The sequence below is a fragment of the Cardiocondyla obscurior genome, linkage group LG09 (assembly GCF_019399895.1).
Source record: "Cardiocondyla obscurior isolate alpha-2009 linkage group LG09, Cobs3.1, whole genome shotgun sequence".
Taxonomy (NCBI): domain Eukaryota; kingdom Metazoa; phylum Arthropoda; class Insecta; order Hymenoptera; family Formicidae; genus Cardiocondyla; species Cardiocondyla obscurior.
In genome coordinates this window covers 6,141,007-6,157,575 of record NC_091872.1, presented here as the reverse complement: position 1 = coordinate 6,157,575, position 16,569 = coordinate 6,141,007, and the positions used below count along the sequence as shown (strand labels likewise).

The following is a 16,569-nucleotide window of genomic DNA, read 5'->3' as shown; positions in this document are numbered from 1 at the left end:
TAAAATACTTTATTTAGAGTATTAATATTTATATAAATGTAATTGTATAAAATATGTGTATATGTTATGAATATTGCAATTAGAGATCAATTTTTTTAAATATTTTACCTTAGAAGCTTGAAGTACACCATCGAGATACAGCTGTCTATTCGAATTCTGAATATACTCGCGCATTTTTTCTATTCCCTTGTGAAATTTCAAAAATTCGAGATGTCGTACCTATTAAATGTAAAAATATAAAATATAATAACTTCATAAAAAGGAATATTGTACAAAAAATATTTCTTTTTAAAAGCTGCTGATAATTTAAATGTAGTCATCACCTCTGAAACTTGATAATCGCCATACCACATAATCCACTGGCAACCAAAACTTGGTTCTTTCAAACAGCAGTCACGATAATCGATAATCATGGCTGAAAAAAAAAGTAAAAATTCGCACTTATGAAGCAGAATTAAGCGAATATTAGTGGAAAAAGAAGGAAAAAACAAATGTGCTTATACCGGGCCACCAACAGTGTCCAGCGATTTTCGCCCAGGCTATTACACCAGGCTGTTGATTTTGTAAACATAAACGCTCATCATCGATCTGTTCCCAACTTGCATTTATGTCTTTATTTTTTTCCGCATTCTGCTTTTTCACCGGCGTTGGTTCCGGTGAATCTGTTGAGGGTATTTAATTAGCGTTTCATGCAGTACACAAATATTAGATATAAAGTAAAACATTACATACTTCTCTGGCTTAACATAAACTTTTTAGTAGCTTTGGCGTTTTTTTCTTTTAAGGCATCTAGTTTTTCTTGTACACTTTCCGGATAGGGATAAAATGTTAGCTCGTCCACTGCCATACCAAACAATTTTTATTCGCAACGATTACGAAAGATAATTCAGTAGAATTTCTTCACTTACGTGTCTCCATTTCAGCTATGTTCCGTTGTATCCAATAAAAATAAGGCTTTGTCAGAGTACAGTTGAAACGTGGGCGTAGTATCTAAAATAATCGTAACGGCACATCGCATTTTTGGAAGTAATTCCTTATGTAATTCTTATTGTCTTTAATTTTATTCTCGAGATATCAAAGAACCTGTATAGTCGCGTCAATGGCGCGCGAACGAATACTTTTATGAGACTGTTGCGACAATCGCTCCTCCAAGCACCTCGAGAACGGTTGTATCTGTGTTTCTTCTTTGAGCTGAAATCACATCAATTACGTTTTATTGTCTTTGCTGATCAACGAAAAGATTTTTATGATTGCGACATTTTGTTAATTTACCAACGATATTTGCGATTCTCCGAGCCAGTAGACCCATCGTTTGCCAGCCTCAGGTGCCATTCCTACATGTTCAGCTTCAATGACCAGCGCTGCAAAAATCGCGTTTTCGATTAAAGAAATAGTATTCTTTGAAAAAAAATTATGTGTTAAAAATTAGTAGCATATGCAATAATTTGTAATTATTTTTAATAATATATTTACCTGGCCACCATCCAGCAAAGAATCCCCACACTAGCTTGCCGGTGTAATTCTCTTTGTGATTTTTAGTCTTTACTAGAGCTCTGGTAACTCTACGTGGACCGCTTTCCTTTTTATCACTATGATCCAAATTGTTACCCTTGGCAATTTGTCGCATTACATTTACTTTGTTATTAATTTTCGTGTTTTTGGTTTTACGTTGGATTACCTATTACATTCATATATAACATATACAATATTATTAATATTATTTCAAAATTATAATAAAAAAAGAATTTTATAAATCTTTCAAAAAACAAACGTCAATCTGACGAGTAATTATATTGATAAATATACATTTAAGTAACATGCTTACATCATCGTCTTCATCCTTAATAGAGTCCATCGAGTCTGACCTCTTGATCGTTCTATTTTTTTTACTTCTATACGTGATTATGCCCTCGTCGCGTTGCTTTCTGAACTCCACATCCGAATTCTCATCCGAATCGTAAAAAGAGTTTTCCTTTTTCACGAAAGTATCTGATATTTTATGATACTTGTAGCATGTATTATTCAACGTTTCGTGTTCGTCATCATATTTTTCGTCTTTTGTCGAATCCTCGCTAACGATCTTCCGTGCCAATAGCAGTGCCCCATCAACTTCGTTACCGCATTCTTCAGTTGAGGATCCTAAAGTCGATCGGCGCCAGGATGAGTGAATCTCGTCCTCGTTGCTGCTGCTATCCTCCGCTGCCGATTTCATGCTCTCTTCCATATTTATTTTTAGAACCGGCGTCGTGCGCGGAGTATCGAAATCGACACAATCGTGAAAGACGCTCCGGTAGGCTGTTTCCGTACTTTCGTCGACTTTGCAATCGATCGAATGCTTGTATCTTCTCTTACGACGTCTGCCAATTGCTCTGACGTATTCAACGCTCATCGGCTCCTCGAACGATCGTTCCAAGGCTCGGGATGACAAATCCCGATCGTCCACCCAGTCATATTCCATGGAGACGTCTTGATTGAGACTCTTGTAACTCAAGTCCTCGAGCGTGCTCGTTTCAACCTCGGAGATACTCTTCTCAACGTTTTCAATATTCTCAATGGCATCGGCGACTTTTGTATTTGTGTTTATGCACTCTTGAATATCTTGCATAATTGCGGCGGCTATCTCCTTCGTACTTTTTTTGCACGGGCAGGCGGTATTTGTGAAATTGCGAGAGCGCCGCCGTGTTTTACAGTCGCATCGTTTCGGTATCGCAGTTTTTTCTGGGGCATCGCCACCTGCGACGCCATATCTAGAACTTGATTTGCCTTTTGGTGAATATTCCTCCGAATCTTGAGAAACCTGCTGACGATTGTAATTATTGTGCTCCGCGGTGTCGCACGTCTTTTTCTTACGCCCGATCAACTTACTCCTTCTCTTCGGCTTTATTCTCTCGACGTGGTTACCGCTGGCGGGCTCGGGCTTTTTCTTTCTCAACGACGCTTTTACGGTCTTGTGCGGTGAGTTTCCACCTTCGAGGATCTTGCGGGAAGCGCGATGTCCGGCGAACTTGGCGGTCTGCACGTTATCCGAGAAAGTATCATTCTCCGAAGCGTCGAGATCATTGTCCTCGATGCTGTTATCGATTCGCAAGACGTTCATGAAGTAATCAGGATACTCCGACAACTCCGTCCGATTTTGCGGCTCTTCCTTCGCATGACTTGTCGAGTAGAATCTGGAGTACCCGGCACCGGAATAATCAACCGGGACGATCTCCTCCGCGCTCGTTTCCGATGTCGTTTGACTAATTACCTCGTCTTCTTCGTCGTCGTCGTCGTCGTCCTCGCCGGTCAGTCCGTAACTTTCGGACGAACGCCGGTCCTCGCCAACGAAAACACGAGATCGCGTCGACGAGGGGTTCTTCCTCACCGATAATCTCGCCGACCGATCGTCCGATACGTCGAGATTTCCACGTTTGGATCCTCGCAACGGCGAGAAATCCGCCGTCGCGTCCTCGAGTTCCTGTGCATCCCTTAGTTTCTTCTGCGGTTTCGTCCACCTTTTCCTCTTCCTCCTTCGCTTTCGTATCGGCTTTGTATACACGATCTGCTTGATTTGCGAGGGGTCGATGAACGGCCAGGAGCTGCCGAAGATGCTCGCGGACTTGGAGACGTCGTTCTCGATGTCGTTTGCTTCGAGATCAAATTTCGCCGCGTCTTCGGTGACGGATAGTGAATTCAAATCCGAATAACTCGCGATGGCGACTCCCTCGAGGGATGATTCGTAGAGCAAGCCCATGTCTAAGGCGCAGGTCAGAGCCCAAACGCTCGTTACCCTGGACGATTGCGAGGAGTCCCTTCCAGGTTGTATCAATTCATCCTTTCGTTCCTGAAATTCATAATCACCGGTAAGAATTACATTACGATTTTCAGAAAAGTTTTCAATATTAATCTATAAAAAACTCCGCATTGCTATCAAGAGACAGTAACAATGCGTTCCAATCTTAGAATGATACACGGAACATAACGTTTGATTTTCAGAGATCTATCTCTCTTTCTAAAATATAATTTTTAACTTTGCTTTGTTAAGTTAGGAAAAAAAAATTGCAAATAATTAAATAAACGATTAAAATGACTAGAATCCACCACGTAAAAACGGCGATTAATTAAAATAAAATAAATTATTTTACAGCGCGTTAAACGGCGTAAGAGTAAGACGTACAAGGGGAGCGCGGGGGCAAGTAGGTGAGTTGCGGGGGTGCAAGCGATAGGCGGCTAGCGGTAAGCGCGAGCTACCGACTTCCTCCACCTTATTCATCCGGCACAGGTAAACTATACAGCACGTAGTTAAGAGAGCACGTGGTCGGACCGGAAGTAAGATAATTATTCGATGTACGGAGACGTATCTTGGCAGGAATCGCATCTTCCACCCTTCTCTCCATACGGAGAATACGGGCGAATAGTTCTCGTCCCTTTAAAGTAAGTTCGATCCCCGTTTACGTATCATACGCATATGCGTGATATCCGGGGCGGTTATCTTATGTTAGCTTGTCGAACGATTGCTGCAGACCCTCTTCGGGTCAAGCTCCGAGCAACCCGGTATAAATTCTTTAATATTAATAGTTTTTCAATAAATATTAATGTGAACGCTCCTGCAATTTAATATTTATTTTTGTGTTACAGGATCTCGGTATGTTCTACATCCCCGACATCCTGAGAGGAGGAGGAGGTCCGGGGACGGGCATCCTGCATCGGCGGAGCAACTTTTAGGTAAGAATAAATTCTTTTTTTTAATTTGTCATTTTGTTAACTTTATTTTTATTTATTTTTATTAAAGAATCAAATACATACGCGTAATTTTTTTTTTTTTGTTTAAACATTAACTGTTTTCAGTACGTCTACAATAATATTGTTTAATTTTATGTTACAGTCACCGGCAGAACTCTACAACTCCGCTGAAGCTCATGCAGATTGGTAAGTCGCATAATTTTTTTTTTCGTAGTTCGTAATTGAGTATCTTGTACCGGCAACACGTCGTCGACCATAGATTACTCAATTGTAATTATCATATACACGAGTGGAAATTTATCTAGTTAATCTGATTTTGCAGTTAGTGGTTAGATTAAACATTAAACACACGCACGTACTCACACTACCGCGGCGGTCGGCGGGCCCGGCGACCAGCGGACTCGGCAGTCGAGCGTGCGTTAAGATAGATCAACACGCGCAATAGACTAGTACGCGGCGAAAAACGTTTAGATATCTACCTTTTCTAGCTCGTTATTAACTAATAATAATTATCTAGTACCTAGTACGTTTTGAGTGTTACATTTCTGGCTCAGTGCTGGCTCAGTTTTGCTAGACAGCCACGAGATAAACCACGAATTGGCTGGCTAATTATTAGGTAACGGTGGGAATCAATTTTAAATCGGGTAGAAATTATTATAATTAATTTAACGTCTCCAATTATAATGACGCGGACGAATTGGGACCTTTCGAAAAATAGCGAACGCGAAGCGCGCGCATGGTTCGTTTTAGTAATACAAAATGCGATGATCTCTTAAATGATTGATGTCGAGAGCGAGTCTCATTTCTTGCCAATTAAAAAAATCCTTCAACCCCGGCGGTGAAAATTTAAGAATGATCGAATGATCAAGATCATGAATGATCATGATCAAGAATGATCGCTGCGAGATAATACGCAAGTACGTGAAATTACATCAGTGACGCGAGGTCGGAAGTGAGAAACGCGCGGACGGGCGGTCTCACCATAATCCGGGGAGTGTGTTTGCTTATTTCGTAATTACGAGCGAGTAAAGTGTATAAAGAAAATGTATTGGATCGTGTCGCATCCGTGAGCAGATTTCCCACGGGCAAACGTAACTCGTAACATTGACAGAGCCCTGGTGTATCCCGGGGCCGGGGCAAGCGGCACCGAAAGTTTCGCAGCTCCGCTCGCTGCGGCGTGTGTCCCATGTGTGCGAACGTGCCGCGTCCCTATGTGTGCGCGCAAAAATCTCGTCTCTCAAAGAGAAACAAATTGAGGTCGCGGGGCGCTTGATTAAAATTAAACCTAAATTAAACCTAAATCCCTCCTTCAGCCATCTCCTCGGCCGCGCGTCGCCACCCCGCGGTAAACACGCGGTTTTCATATTACCGCGCCGTGTCGAAGAGGGAAAGGTCTCTCGAAATGAGTAGTACTCTCGCGGTGAGACGAGCACCCGCTCTTGATCGTGGCGTAATATTCGCACACGGCGCAAACATTGCAGCATTTACATCCCCCTTTTGCCCTAGCGAGCTGCATGCAGCACGCACTTTCGTACTCGACGTGCGTATCCGGAGCACGGGTCCGCTCCCCTTTCTCTTTCTTTCTCTCTCTCTCTCGCTCTTTCTCTCTCTCGTAATACTTGCCGGAAGTCTACGAAGACCTGAATTAAGTATGAAGTTATAAGAAATGCAGATGCGCTACAAAATGAATGTCCGCTACGAAGTCGACGGCGCGAGCGCGAGCGCGACTCTCCTTATTCGCCGACAATGCATTTTAGCGCATTAATCGCGACGGTGTAGCGACGCGAATAATAACGCGAAAACGCGCGGGCATTAATAATTCCGCAGGCTACGTTTCAGCACGAGATTTAATATTTTATCCTTCGGTAGAGAAGATTAATTAAGCACTTAACATATATACCTATATATGCGTTTACACATAAGCGGGAACACATCGATGCACATGTGCTGCGCGATCATCTTATCTCGAATTTTACGCTCGTGCAACATTTGCGTGGACTTATCTGTCGCGTAATCGGGAGTATCTTTTTTCGAAAGAAAAGAAAAAATTTTTTTTGCAACGGTAAATATTTTTACAACCACATCCGACTCCGACGCCGATCCCTCCCCTTCATTCTTCGCCAAAGAAAAGTCGACTTCACGTTTTTCTTTTCTTTTTTTTTCTCTTTCTCCCTCTCTCCCTTTTTTTCTTTCTTTCCGCGGAATCCGTAAATATTTGATGCGTTAAAAGTGTAAGATTGCGTATACGACACACGCGTAATTCCACGTCTATATCTAAACCCGGGAGTCAAAGGTAAAAAGTATTCCGCCGTGAGACAAGAGAAGAAATCAAGCAATTTGCATAGGGCATAAATATTTCAATATCAGCGGGGGCGGTGTAGTTTTCTCCCCCATGAAAACCGCCTCTTACTCCACCCTACCCATTCTACGGTAATTGAGGCGTGTCTGCGCCGCAATGTCTTATTTCAAATAAGCAATCGATAAAATGAAATATAAGCGAGCTTGGGAAAAAACGTTGCCGGCGTGCAGGCGCGCTGTTGAATCACACGACATCGTAATTATTTACGTTATTTCCGCCGGGACGTAAGAGCGGCGGCGTAATTTGCGGCCGGCCAGCCTGCCGACGCCGCGAAGCGTCGGCGCCGCTATTTTCGGAAAACAAAGAATTTGGACAACGGGCGCCCGAGAGAGTGCTGCTGCATGCGACCCGCATTCGCGTAGGCCCTTTAAATAGCGCGATACACGTCCCCGGCCCGGGGTGTCGCGAGTAAAAGGAAGAGAAACGAGAGAGGGACACGTGCCGCACGTGGCGCCTCTAAAACGTGCACGTCTAGAGGTTGGGTAGCGCACACGGTCGACCTGTTGAATGGGAAAGCTCGTCATTAGCAGTTTTACGCGAGCGTAAAACTTGCCGGCAATTCGCCGTTTTGATTGCACTTTATTTAATAAGTCGCGCCGAGCTCGCGATAACTGCGACCCCCGTCCCGTTTCGGAAAAAAAAGAAAAAAGAAAACAGGGGGAAAAAAAAAGAAAAAAAATAGGACCACGTTCTGGAGGCTTGACGAAATTGTTAATTTATTGCACGACGTCGAAGTAAATTTCTTTTGTCGTTCGTATCGCTCGCAATTGTAACGTTTTAACTACCTACTCTTCAAACGCATTTGAAAGAACGGAGCGCGCGCCGTGTAAATTTCAGACAGACATTATTCCCCTTTGCTGAGCCCTTTCCATTGTCTGGCGATTAAGCATTTACAGACGCGGGCGTCAGTTGCCGGCACGCGGGCAGTTCGCCGACACGCCGACGTATCTGACTGCTCTTCCATTAATTGTTGAGTTACGTTCCTGATTGCGGCGCTAGAAGCGAGGAAAATTCAAGGAGCGGCCAAATTGCGCAACCTAATCGGCCTCCGGACCCGCGAATGCGGAAACAACCCGCGGGGGAGCGTGAAACGAGGTCGGCGGCGTTGGTCGAGATCCGAATCGCCCTTTAAATAGCCGCGCGGAGGGTTGGCGAGGACGTAAAAAAAAAAAAAAAAGAGGGAAAAAGAAAAAAAAAAGAAAGAAAGAAAGAAAGAGGAAAAAGAAAAGATACGAGACAGAAAGAAAAAAAGGGTGGGAGGGCGACGCGCATACACACACACGCGTGTGTAACAGTCCGCGTAGCGCCTCCAAAGGCATTTCTCGAGGTCGCTCCGCTCCGCCGGGGTCGACCTGATGAATGGAAACGTCGGTATTATTGTGTTTACACGCGGGACACACGGGTGCCTCTCTCGCCACACTTGGCGTGGAAACATTCCATTCATAAAGCGTTCCGCGCGTTCCTCTCACCGCCGTACACACCCCCGCCCGCGCGCGGCCCACACGTGCACATTGCACACACCCGCACAGATGAACGTACGGAGAGAGGGGGAGGAAGGGTACGCGACCCTCTGCCTACCACGCGGGGGTTGACACCAGTGACGTATTCAGAATTTCGTTGTCGCGCCGAAGGGGTGGCGGCCCATCTCTCTCACCCTCCCCCCGGCACTCGGCCCCGAGATAAAGCCGCGCGCGGAGATTTCCTCGGCTCGCGATAATATACCGGGAGTACCCACCCTCCGCCTCGCCCCGAAAATAATTCCTCGCTCCATTACGCGGGGAAAACGGAGAGAGATTCCCTACGTGCCGTCGCTCGCGTGCGCGCGCCTCACGACACGGGGTGAGACTTGATTATTGAGAAACCCGTGCATTTTTGCCCCGCCGTGGAGAACCTTATCCGATGCCTAGTCTGCCTTGACTGCTTAATATTTGAAATTAATGAAATCTCGTACGGACGCTAGGAGTATTTTGTCGTCGCATTTTTCTTTTTTTTTTCTTTTTTATTTCTCTTTTTTTTATTTTTTTATTTATCAGTTTACGTAATACGCTTGATCGTACTTGAGCGGTACAGTCGCCATATGAGCAACGCTTACCATCCCCTTTGCCTCTTTGCGACGTGACGGGCGTGAAACAAAACGAACGTTATTCTACCTTAACTTCTCATATTTCAAGCTTACGATCTTCCCTTGCAGTCGTAATGTGTTTTTAACTGCGCGGAATTATTTTTCAGATTATTTTGCGGCGCAAGAGAGTGCACGGGATAAAAGGGCGTCGGGTTTTCGCGGGGGAGGCGCGCAAGCCATCTCTTCCACGTTACTCGTAACGCATCGCGGTAATTTATAACGACAGGTGTTCTAGGTTTCTGGTCCCCCTTTCGGTACCGGAGAAAAGGCGTCAACCGTAACGTCCGTCAAGCCCTCGGCTGGCAATGGCAGCAAAGGAATGCTCTTTTTCGCCGCGTGCCTCCCAAAGTCTTTAACCTGAACGATTGCACGTGCGATCCCCGGTCGCCCTTTCGCCTCCCTTAGCACTTCGCGATACCAGCGTTCGAAACTACGAAACGTAATTCACATTCTCCTCGATCGAAAGTGCGTCTCGACACCTTTCGCGCCGCATTCTGCGCATTTTAATAAATTCAAGTACGCAGAATGTGCGTAATATATTCACCAAGTGCGCCGTAAAATTTTAATATCTATGAAATACAATAGAGGCGAGGTATAATTGGCATACTTTAAATTTTGTAATTGAACGTCTGCCAAAAATAACGCGGGGATTCTTTCGATATTTTAAAACATCAATGGAACCTGTGCGCGCGTGTAAAACTCGTGCCCAGGCGTTATCAGACATTCATTGACCAGAGCCCGAAAATAGAAGAGAAAGACTAGTATTTATATTTAATACATCTCTCAAATATTAATTCAGATATTTGAAGAAGCCGCGGCGCGTCTCGATTATTCGTTCAAACCGAATGTAATCCGGATTTGCCGAGTCTACCGGAAGGAAAATCGCGACAGTACAGGTAGAGGCGTGTAGTTTATGAAATCTCGCGATTTGTAGAATTATCCCTCCCCCAATTCGAAAGTCAATTATAGGGGGCCGATGAGGGCACGGCGCAACGTGATTCACGCAATGTCGGCTCGAGATGACTCGCGGAGCCGGATTCTCTTCCGCGGCCACGATTTTCCCGTGTTTACGTCAAGCCAGCTGATATGAATGGACTCGAAAGCGGTCGGGATACGGGCACGTATTTGTGCATTCGGTCATGACGACTTTCCGTATAAATTGAAACTTCTCGAGGGTGTCTCGTCGCCGGGGTCGCGGCGAGAGAGAAAGAGAAAGAGAGAGAGAGAGAGTGTCGAGAAGGGAGAAACGAGATCGCGAGCGGAGCGAGGATAAGGGGAGAAGAACGAGAGGGTGAGGCAGATCAGAGGGTAGAAAGCCGCGAAGCTGGGTCAGTTCCGTTTAGTAGGAGCCAAGCTCCAATTCCGCTTGGATCTGTCACCGTTGCTCTACGTTGTCTCTTCATAATCGCTCGAATAAATGTCCTAAAAAAAAGAAGGAAAAAAAAAAAAAAAATGAGAAGAGAAAAAATAGGAAAACGCCGGAAAATCGAGCATCCCGAGTGCCGTGATCATGCGAAAAACAGGCACGGTCAGGTATGCATTTTGAATGAACCGGCGCGGCGAAATCTCGACAGTTCTCTTTTAAGGCGAGCTGGCCGCATCTAAAATCGAGGATCGCGCGACTATCGCGGAATGACGTTTTATCATCATAAGTTTAATTATTTCGTGACGCTTCTTCATTAAGCGAGCTCTGATGAGAGCGCGTACTCGCGGCGAAAACGCATTTGTTTCAATTAATAATGCATTTCGGCGGCGGCTGCATACAAACATTTTTCCAGTCGCGAATGTCAAATATATCATCCGGATACTCTTGGCACAATTAAGAGAACATAATATCAAAATTATCCCGCGCGTGCTAAAAACGCGACGTTAATTTTATCCAGCTATAAACCATTACAAAAATAAAAATTAAAAAAGTATATAAAAAAAAGGGAAAAATAAAATTGAAAAAAAACCGGCGCAAGAAAAAAAATCGTGCGACTTCACCGCAGGGATGGAAATAGTTTCCATTATCTTAGGCTTTTCGGACTGGCCGCTGCAAAAATACAGACACTAGCTCGGGGTCTCAAATCGTTGCGTGATCTACAATCCTTCCCCGGCGCGATCCGGACGAAAGAATAAATCGTAGACAACTCCGCGGGCGCTTTTTCTTCCTGCAATCGAGAGAAAAATTCTGCGAGAGAAAAATGCGGTCGAGAGAAGAGAGAAGGAGGGCCAAGAACATGGCGTGGGTGACTGGCAGGCGGTGCACACGAGAGCAATCTGCACTACCACAATCACGAAGGGGGAAACGGGGAAGAAGGGGGACAGAAGAAGGGGCCCCGACCGCGTCGTCTCGGTTCTCGTTTCCACCGAGCGAAAACGCACGTACGCGGTTCGCGCTCTTGGTCAGTGGTGCGCTTGGAACAAGACGGCTCGCTCGTATTCCGCCTTCCTTCCCACCGCGAATTGGTGGCTGGCTTCTCGAGCCGGGAAAGCTAGATGCTAACATTTTCAAGAATGCATGCGCTACCATGTTAAAAAAAGAAAAATTGTTATAATTGAATTTCTTGCTCATAAAAAGTAGCCAACAAATATACATATCTCGTCCCCGATATCCTGCAAAAACTGATAATGTCCGATGTGTTCGTACTGAAATTTTTGAATTTCTGCTTAAATTATTTCAACGGAATGAAGTACACCATTAGAAATATGCTTCCACTTTCGACCTAGTAAAAACCTTTTTATTCCGGAGATTTTTCATTTTTATCTATTTTGCCCATAACTTTTTATTTATCACGCGTTTGGGAATACGTCGGAAGCGATAAAGATGATAGTACACTAGGCATGTCTTTTTGAAGTCAACATCGCAAACCCCCTGTGTCCCATTTCATTCCCGGTATGTCCTACATATACGGTGTTCCACGATGCCGATAAACAATTAACGATTGCGGTATTAATCGGCTACGTAACGACGCGGCTCATCGTCGTGGATCGCGGCCGACGTCGATCGATCTCCGCGCGCCAGCGGGGGAGGGAGAGCGATGGAAGAAATGAGAAACCGAATTATTATTCCCCGTGGTTGATTCCCCGATTCCGATTGTTCGCGGGGAACACCGAGGCGAGGTGCGCGGCGATATTGCGCCCCGGTGTAACCAAAATAAACCTCGCGTGCACGCTCGCGGTCAGCGAACGAAAAGTGAAAAAGGGAGACGAAGAAAAACCGGGGGAGGAGGGGGAGGGACGGCGAGGGCCACGAAAATATAATCGGTCGGGGTCCAGGTCTCGCGCGCGAGATCGATCTCCTCCGTGCGCTCCTCGCGCTTGCCGCCGCTCTCCTTCTCCCCCGCGGCGCGACCCCGGTTTCTTATTATTAATCGATTCGAATTATCGATCGCGCTAGTCATCGCCGGTCGCCCCGGTGTCCGTCCGGCTGCCTTCGACCGCCCGTATTCCGCTTCGCCTGGCTACACGACCGCCGTCGCCGTCGTCGCCGTCGCCGTCGTCCCCGTCGCCATAGTGCGCCGCTCGCCGTCACGTTGTGCGTATGCGTCAGCACGTACAATATCTCTGCGTGCACACGTAGCTACGGTATCCGTGTGCCGGGCCGTGTTGCGTACGATGCGCGCGATCACGAACGCGAGGATGTGTCGCGGCGGAGCAAGCGCGAGAAAGAGAGGAGCGGAGAAAACGCGTGCATGTACGAGGCCGGGTGCTCCGCGCGTGTGGGTGCCCGGCAAGGTGTGGGTGCATACGGTGACCCTGCCGCGTTGGATGAGTGGGTGGAAAATCAGGGACGTACCCGAGGATCGACGAGAGGATGCCCGCGAGTCTCGCGGAAACTGCGTCGCGCATCTCGCACAGCATCTCACGCCGGATCGATGCTAATGATTTTTTGCCACGTGATGTCTTCGCGAACCTCGCACGAGAGATATCGTCCGCGTTTTCTCGCGGCCGCGATCTGTTTTCACCTTTTTTTTTCCTCATTTTCTTTATTCGCACGAGCGCGCTGGTGTCCATCTCGTCCCGAAAATTGCGCGAGAAGCGCGATCGAGCGGAACAATTGCCATCTTTCAGCGAAGAGAGTTCGCGCTGGTTTTTTCGAAGCCCGGTACCTTCCGCGAAAATAAAACGTATACCTACACATTTTCCTTGCGTCTTTTCCTTTGCCTTTCGTGTCGAGCATCGCGTCTCCAGCTTCTCCAGTCTTTCGTTCGATTTTCACGCATTGTCTCGCTGCGAAACCTGCCGGTATCTTTTAAATACCAAGTGCTCCGAACGGACGTGCTGCGTTAATTTTTTTTTTTCCCTCTTCGTTACGATCGCGAAACTGAGTTTTGTGATTAACGAAAGCTCGCGGATTGAGGATTTTGCAACGTTTCACGCGGTAACTTTGCTATACCTCTTTCCTGATTAAATTTCCGAATCGGTCTTCAGGAAGCTGCTGTGAAATTGCGTATCGGGCGCGTTCGCCCTTTCTCTCTTTCTCTGTCTCTCTCTCTCTCTCTTTCTCTGTATCTCTCTCTCGAGGGTGTCAAAGCCAAAATCTTGACACGCTCCTGCCCGGAGCGACACGTGTCCGTGTGTGCGTGTGCGTGTGCGCATAGCCAGGTTGCCGCGAGTGGAAGCACCGGAGGAGGAGAGGACGGGAGGCCAAGGGGGACCAACGAGCGAGAGGGATGTAACGGTCAGGGGAATAGGGGTGAAGAGGGTAACGCTAGAGCGTGGGAGGAAGAGAAAGGGATCGACAGAGATAGAGAAAGAGATCCGACCGGTGTATGGAACATGCGTGTGCCAGATAAAGACGACGCGAGATTGAACGAGGAATGTAGCTTCGCGAGTGAGCAAACGAGCGAGCAAGAGAGAAAGAGAGAGAGAGAGAAAGAGAGAGGGGGGGAGGGAGAGAGAGAGAGAGGATGAATCTCTCGGAAGAGGGATAAGACCGCACACGGGTGAGAGGGACGCATCTCGTCGGTGCGAGAGCGACAGCGATATCGTCCAAGTCTACTCGCACATCCGCGTGCGCTCTAACACACACACATACACTCACACACACACACGTCCAGCGGATGCACACCGAGCCGTCAAGCTCGCGCAATACAGACCGCCAGACTCCCACCACGGGCTTTTGGAAAAATCAATAGAATACAAGAAAAGCCCATGGTGCGCCAGGCGAGCGGAGCCCTCTCTTCTTCCACACTCACCTCTGCCCTCTTACTCTCTCTCTCATCTTCGTTCTCGCTGTTACTCTCTCCGTCTCTCTTTTGCCTCCCTTTCGCCCACTGCTCTTTCTCACTCTATCTCTCTCTATCCTCTGCTCCTTGCCGCGTCTCTCGCGCGCGAGCGCGCACGGTATCCATGTTCGTTGCTTGTTCGCGACGGAGAGAGAAAGAGCTCGCGTGTATACCCTACCGATCGACAGAGATAGGCGGCGTGCGTGCACGCACGACGGCCAAGGACGGAGATAAGAACAAGGGGATCGGAAAGGGTGGCCGGGGGGACAAGGAGCGGAGACGCGGGATCGTATGCGAGAGACTACAAGCGTATCTGATAGTATCCAAGCGAGTTGTGCAGAGAAAGAGGGTAAAGTAACGCTGAAAGCGAGAAAGACAGAGGAGGAGAAACGATGCGAGAGAGACGTGGAACCGCGATTCGTGCTGCGAGCTTGGTCGAACGAGGACGGCAAACGCGTGAGGACGAGGAGGGAGAAAAATGCGTCCGCGTGCGCTTTAAACGTAGCGGAGTAAGAGAGAAAGAAAAAAAAAAAAACCACCGCGGTGAGGATAGAGAGAGCCGGAGAGATCGCTGATACATACGTGACTTCATGCGTACCTAAGACGCGCGTAAGTTTTGTCGTTAGGTTGAAGCGAGATGAGAATGAGAACGGAAAGAAAAGAGAAAGAAAGAGAGATGTATATACATACATACATATATATATATATATATATATATATATATATATATATATATATATGAGTGTGTGTGTGTGTATGTTCGGAGGTACGTATGTTCGCGCACGAGAGAGACAGGAAAATACGGCCGAGCTAGCGCGAATAGCTCGCGACGGGTTACGTAGGAGCGCTCTCGCTAATGGGCAGGAGACGAAGAGCCATATGCAGCGAGATGCATAGACGAGAGGAAACAGAGACGGTGAGAGGGATGCTGCGCGCGCGAGCACTCGCCTTGCTCGTGTTGGCGCACCGAGCAGAAGATTTGCACGGTTCAACAAACGCCTCTCGCTTATGTATATGTGCAAAACTATGTACGAATCTCCTGGGGTAAATCGCACGTGTACATAGGACGCGCGCGCTCGCGTGTGCATACGTGATGCACGTATGCACTCCCTTATATGTGTGTACACATATGTATATGGGCACTCTGTTACATACGGGGTATGTCCCTGACCAATCGCGGCTCCTTTAACGACGGACCGCGAGAGTGGGTGAAAAGAATTGCGTTTGACGAAATTTCGCGGGATGGGTAACTTAATTAGGATTAATCGCGGAAGAAACTTCAGTCGCGTATCGTTTCATTGTTTCAAACGCGAGGATAATACCGCATTTTTATCAAATAGCGGCGTACCATCGCGATTTCTCGACTGGAATATTAACGCGTTCTTTTTTTTTGTGTGTGTGTGTGTATGTGTCTTTTTAGTTTTTTTTTTATATTTATTTTTTATTTTTGTCGACACGAGCCTCTGTACTTCGGTTGGACGTGGAACAGCGCCGGGATTACATCGCAAGGAGTAATGAAAACGTAGGGAAAACACAGACGTACGTTATTAGGGACGTATCACGCGCGCGCACACACACATATCCAACGAAATCGACCGGCGATACCGACTCCGTTGACGCTACGACCGCACTCGAGGTTCTTCGGTTTTAAATCTGCCTATAACGCGCCTTAGCTTATTTCACATTCATTCCGAAACTACCGCACAATCGGACCCATTTTCCTGCGAGACCCCACCGGCTTTCGAGAAGACCTCGCGCTCGGCAATTTACTCGGGCAATGATTGCACAATCATTATCCACCACCTGCAAAAATCTCTGTATTCACAAAGAATAATCTACTTAGGATTAAACGAAGTTTAAGAAAATGCAGTTAGAATGAATAAAGAGATGTTATTTTACTCTCGAACAAACTTCAATTGCGCGTCGCTAGAAATTATTTTCACGTAAATTGCCCCCCTAAGAATCACTTCCTGGTGCTCGTATTTTCGGCGGGTGTGCTCCGACACCCGGAGATGCTACGTCGACGTAGTTTTCGTCGTCCGAAGAAGAGGAGAGGGAGGGACGAGGGGGGGGGGAGAGGGAAGGGGGGCCCCTTGTAATACGTTGACCCCGCCAAAGTATTTTCAGTAATCGGAATTACGAATGCATCATCC

At 46.8% G+C, this 16,569-nt stretch overlaps 1 protein-coding gene across 2 annotated transcripts in view; it reads right to left on the bottom strand.

Moving 5' to 3' along the window:
- Positions 1-16,569, bottom strand: part of Dnmt3 (DNA methyltransferase 3) — a 120,575-nt gene that overhangs the window by 2,654 nt on the left and 101,352 nt on the right. For both annotated transcript variants that reach the window (XM_070661418.1, XM_070661419.1), the window contains exons 3-11: positions 1,826-3,823; positions 1,474-1,678; positions 1,273-1,361; positions 1,084-1,191; positions 909-990; positions 733-840; positions 504-662; positions 324-415; positions 109-219 (exon numbers count right to left, since the gene is read on the bottom strand). In XM_070661418.1, coding sequence (XP_070517519.1) covers positions 109-219; positions 324-415; positions 504-662; positions 733-840; positions 909-990; positions 1,084-1,191; positions 1,273-1,361; positions 1,474-1,678; positions 1,826-3,823 — 2,952 coding nt within the window. The remainder of the gene's footprint in view (positions 1-108; positions 220-323; positions 416-503; positions 663-732; positions 841-908; positions 991-1,083; positions 1,192-1,272; positions 1,362-1,473; positions 1,679-1,825; positions 3,824-16,569) is intronic.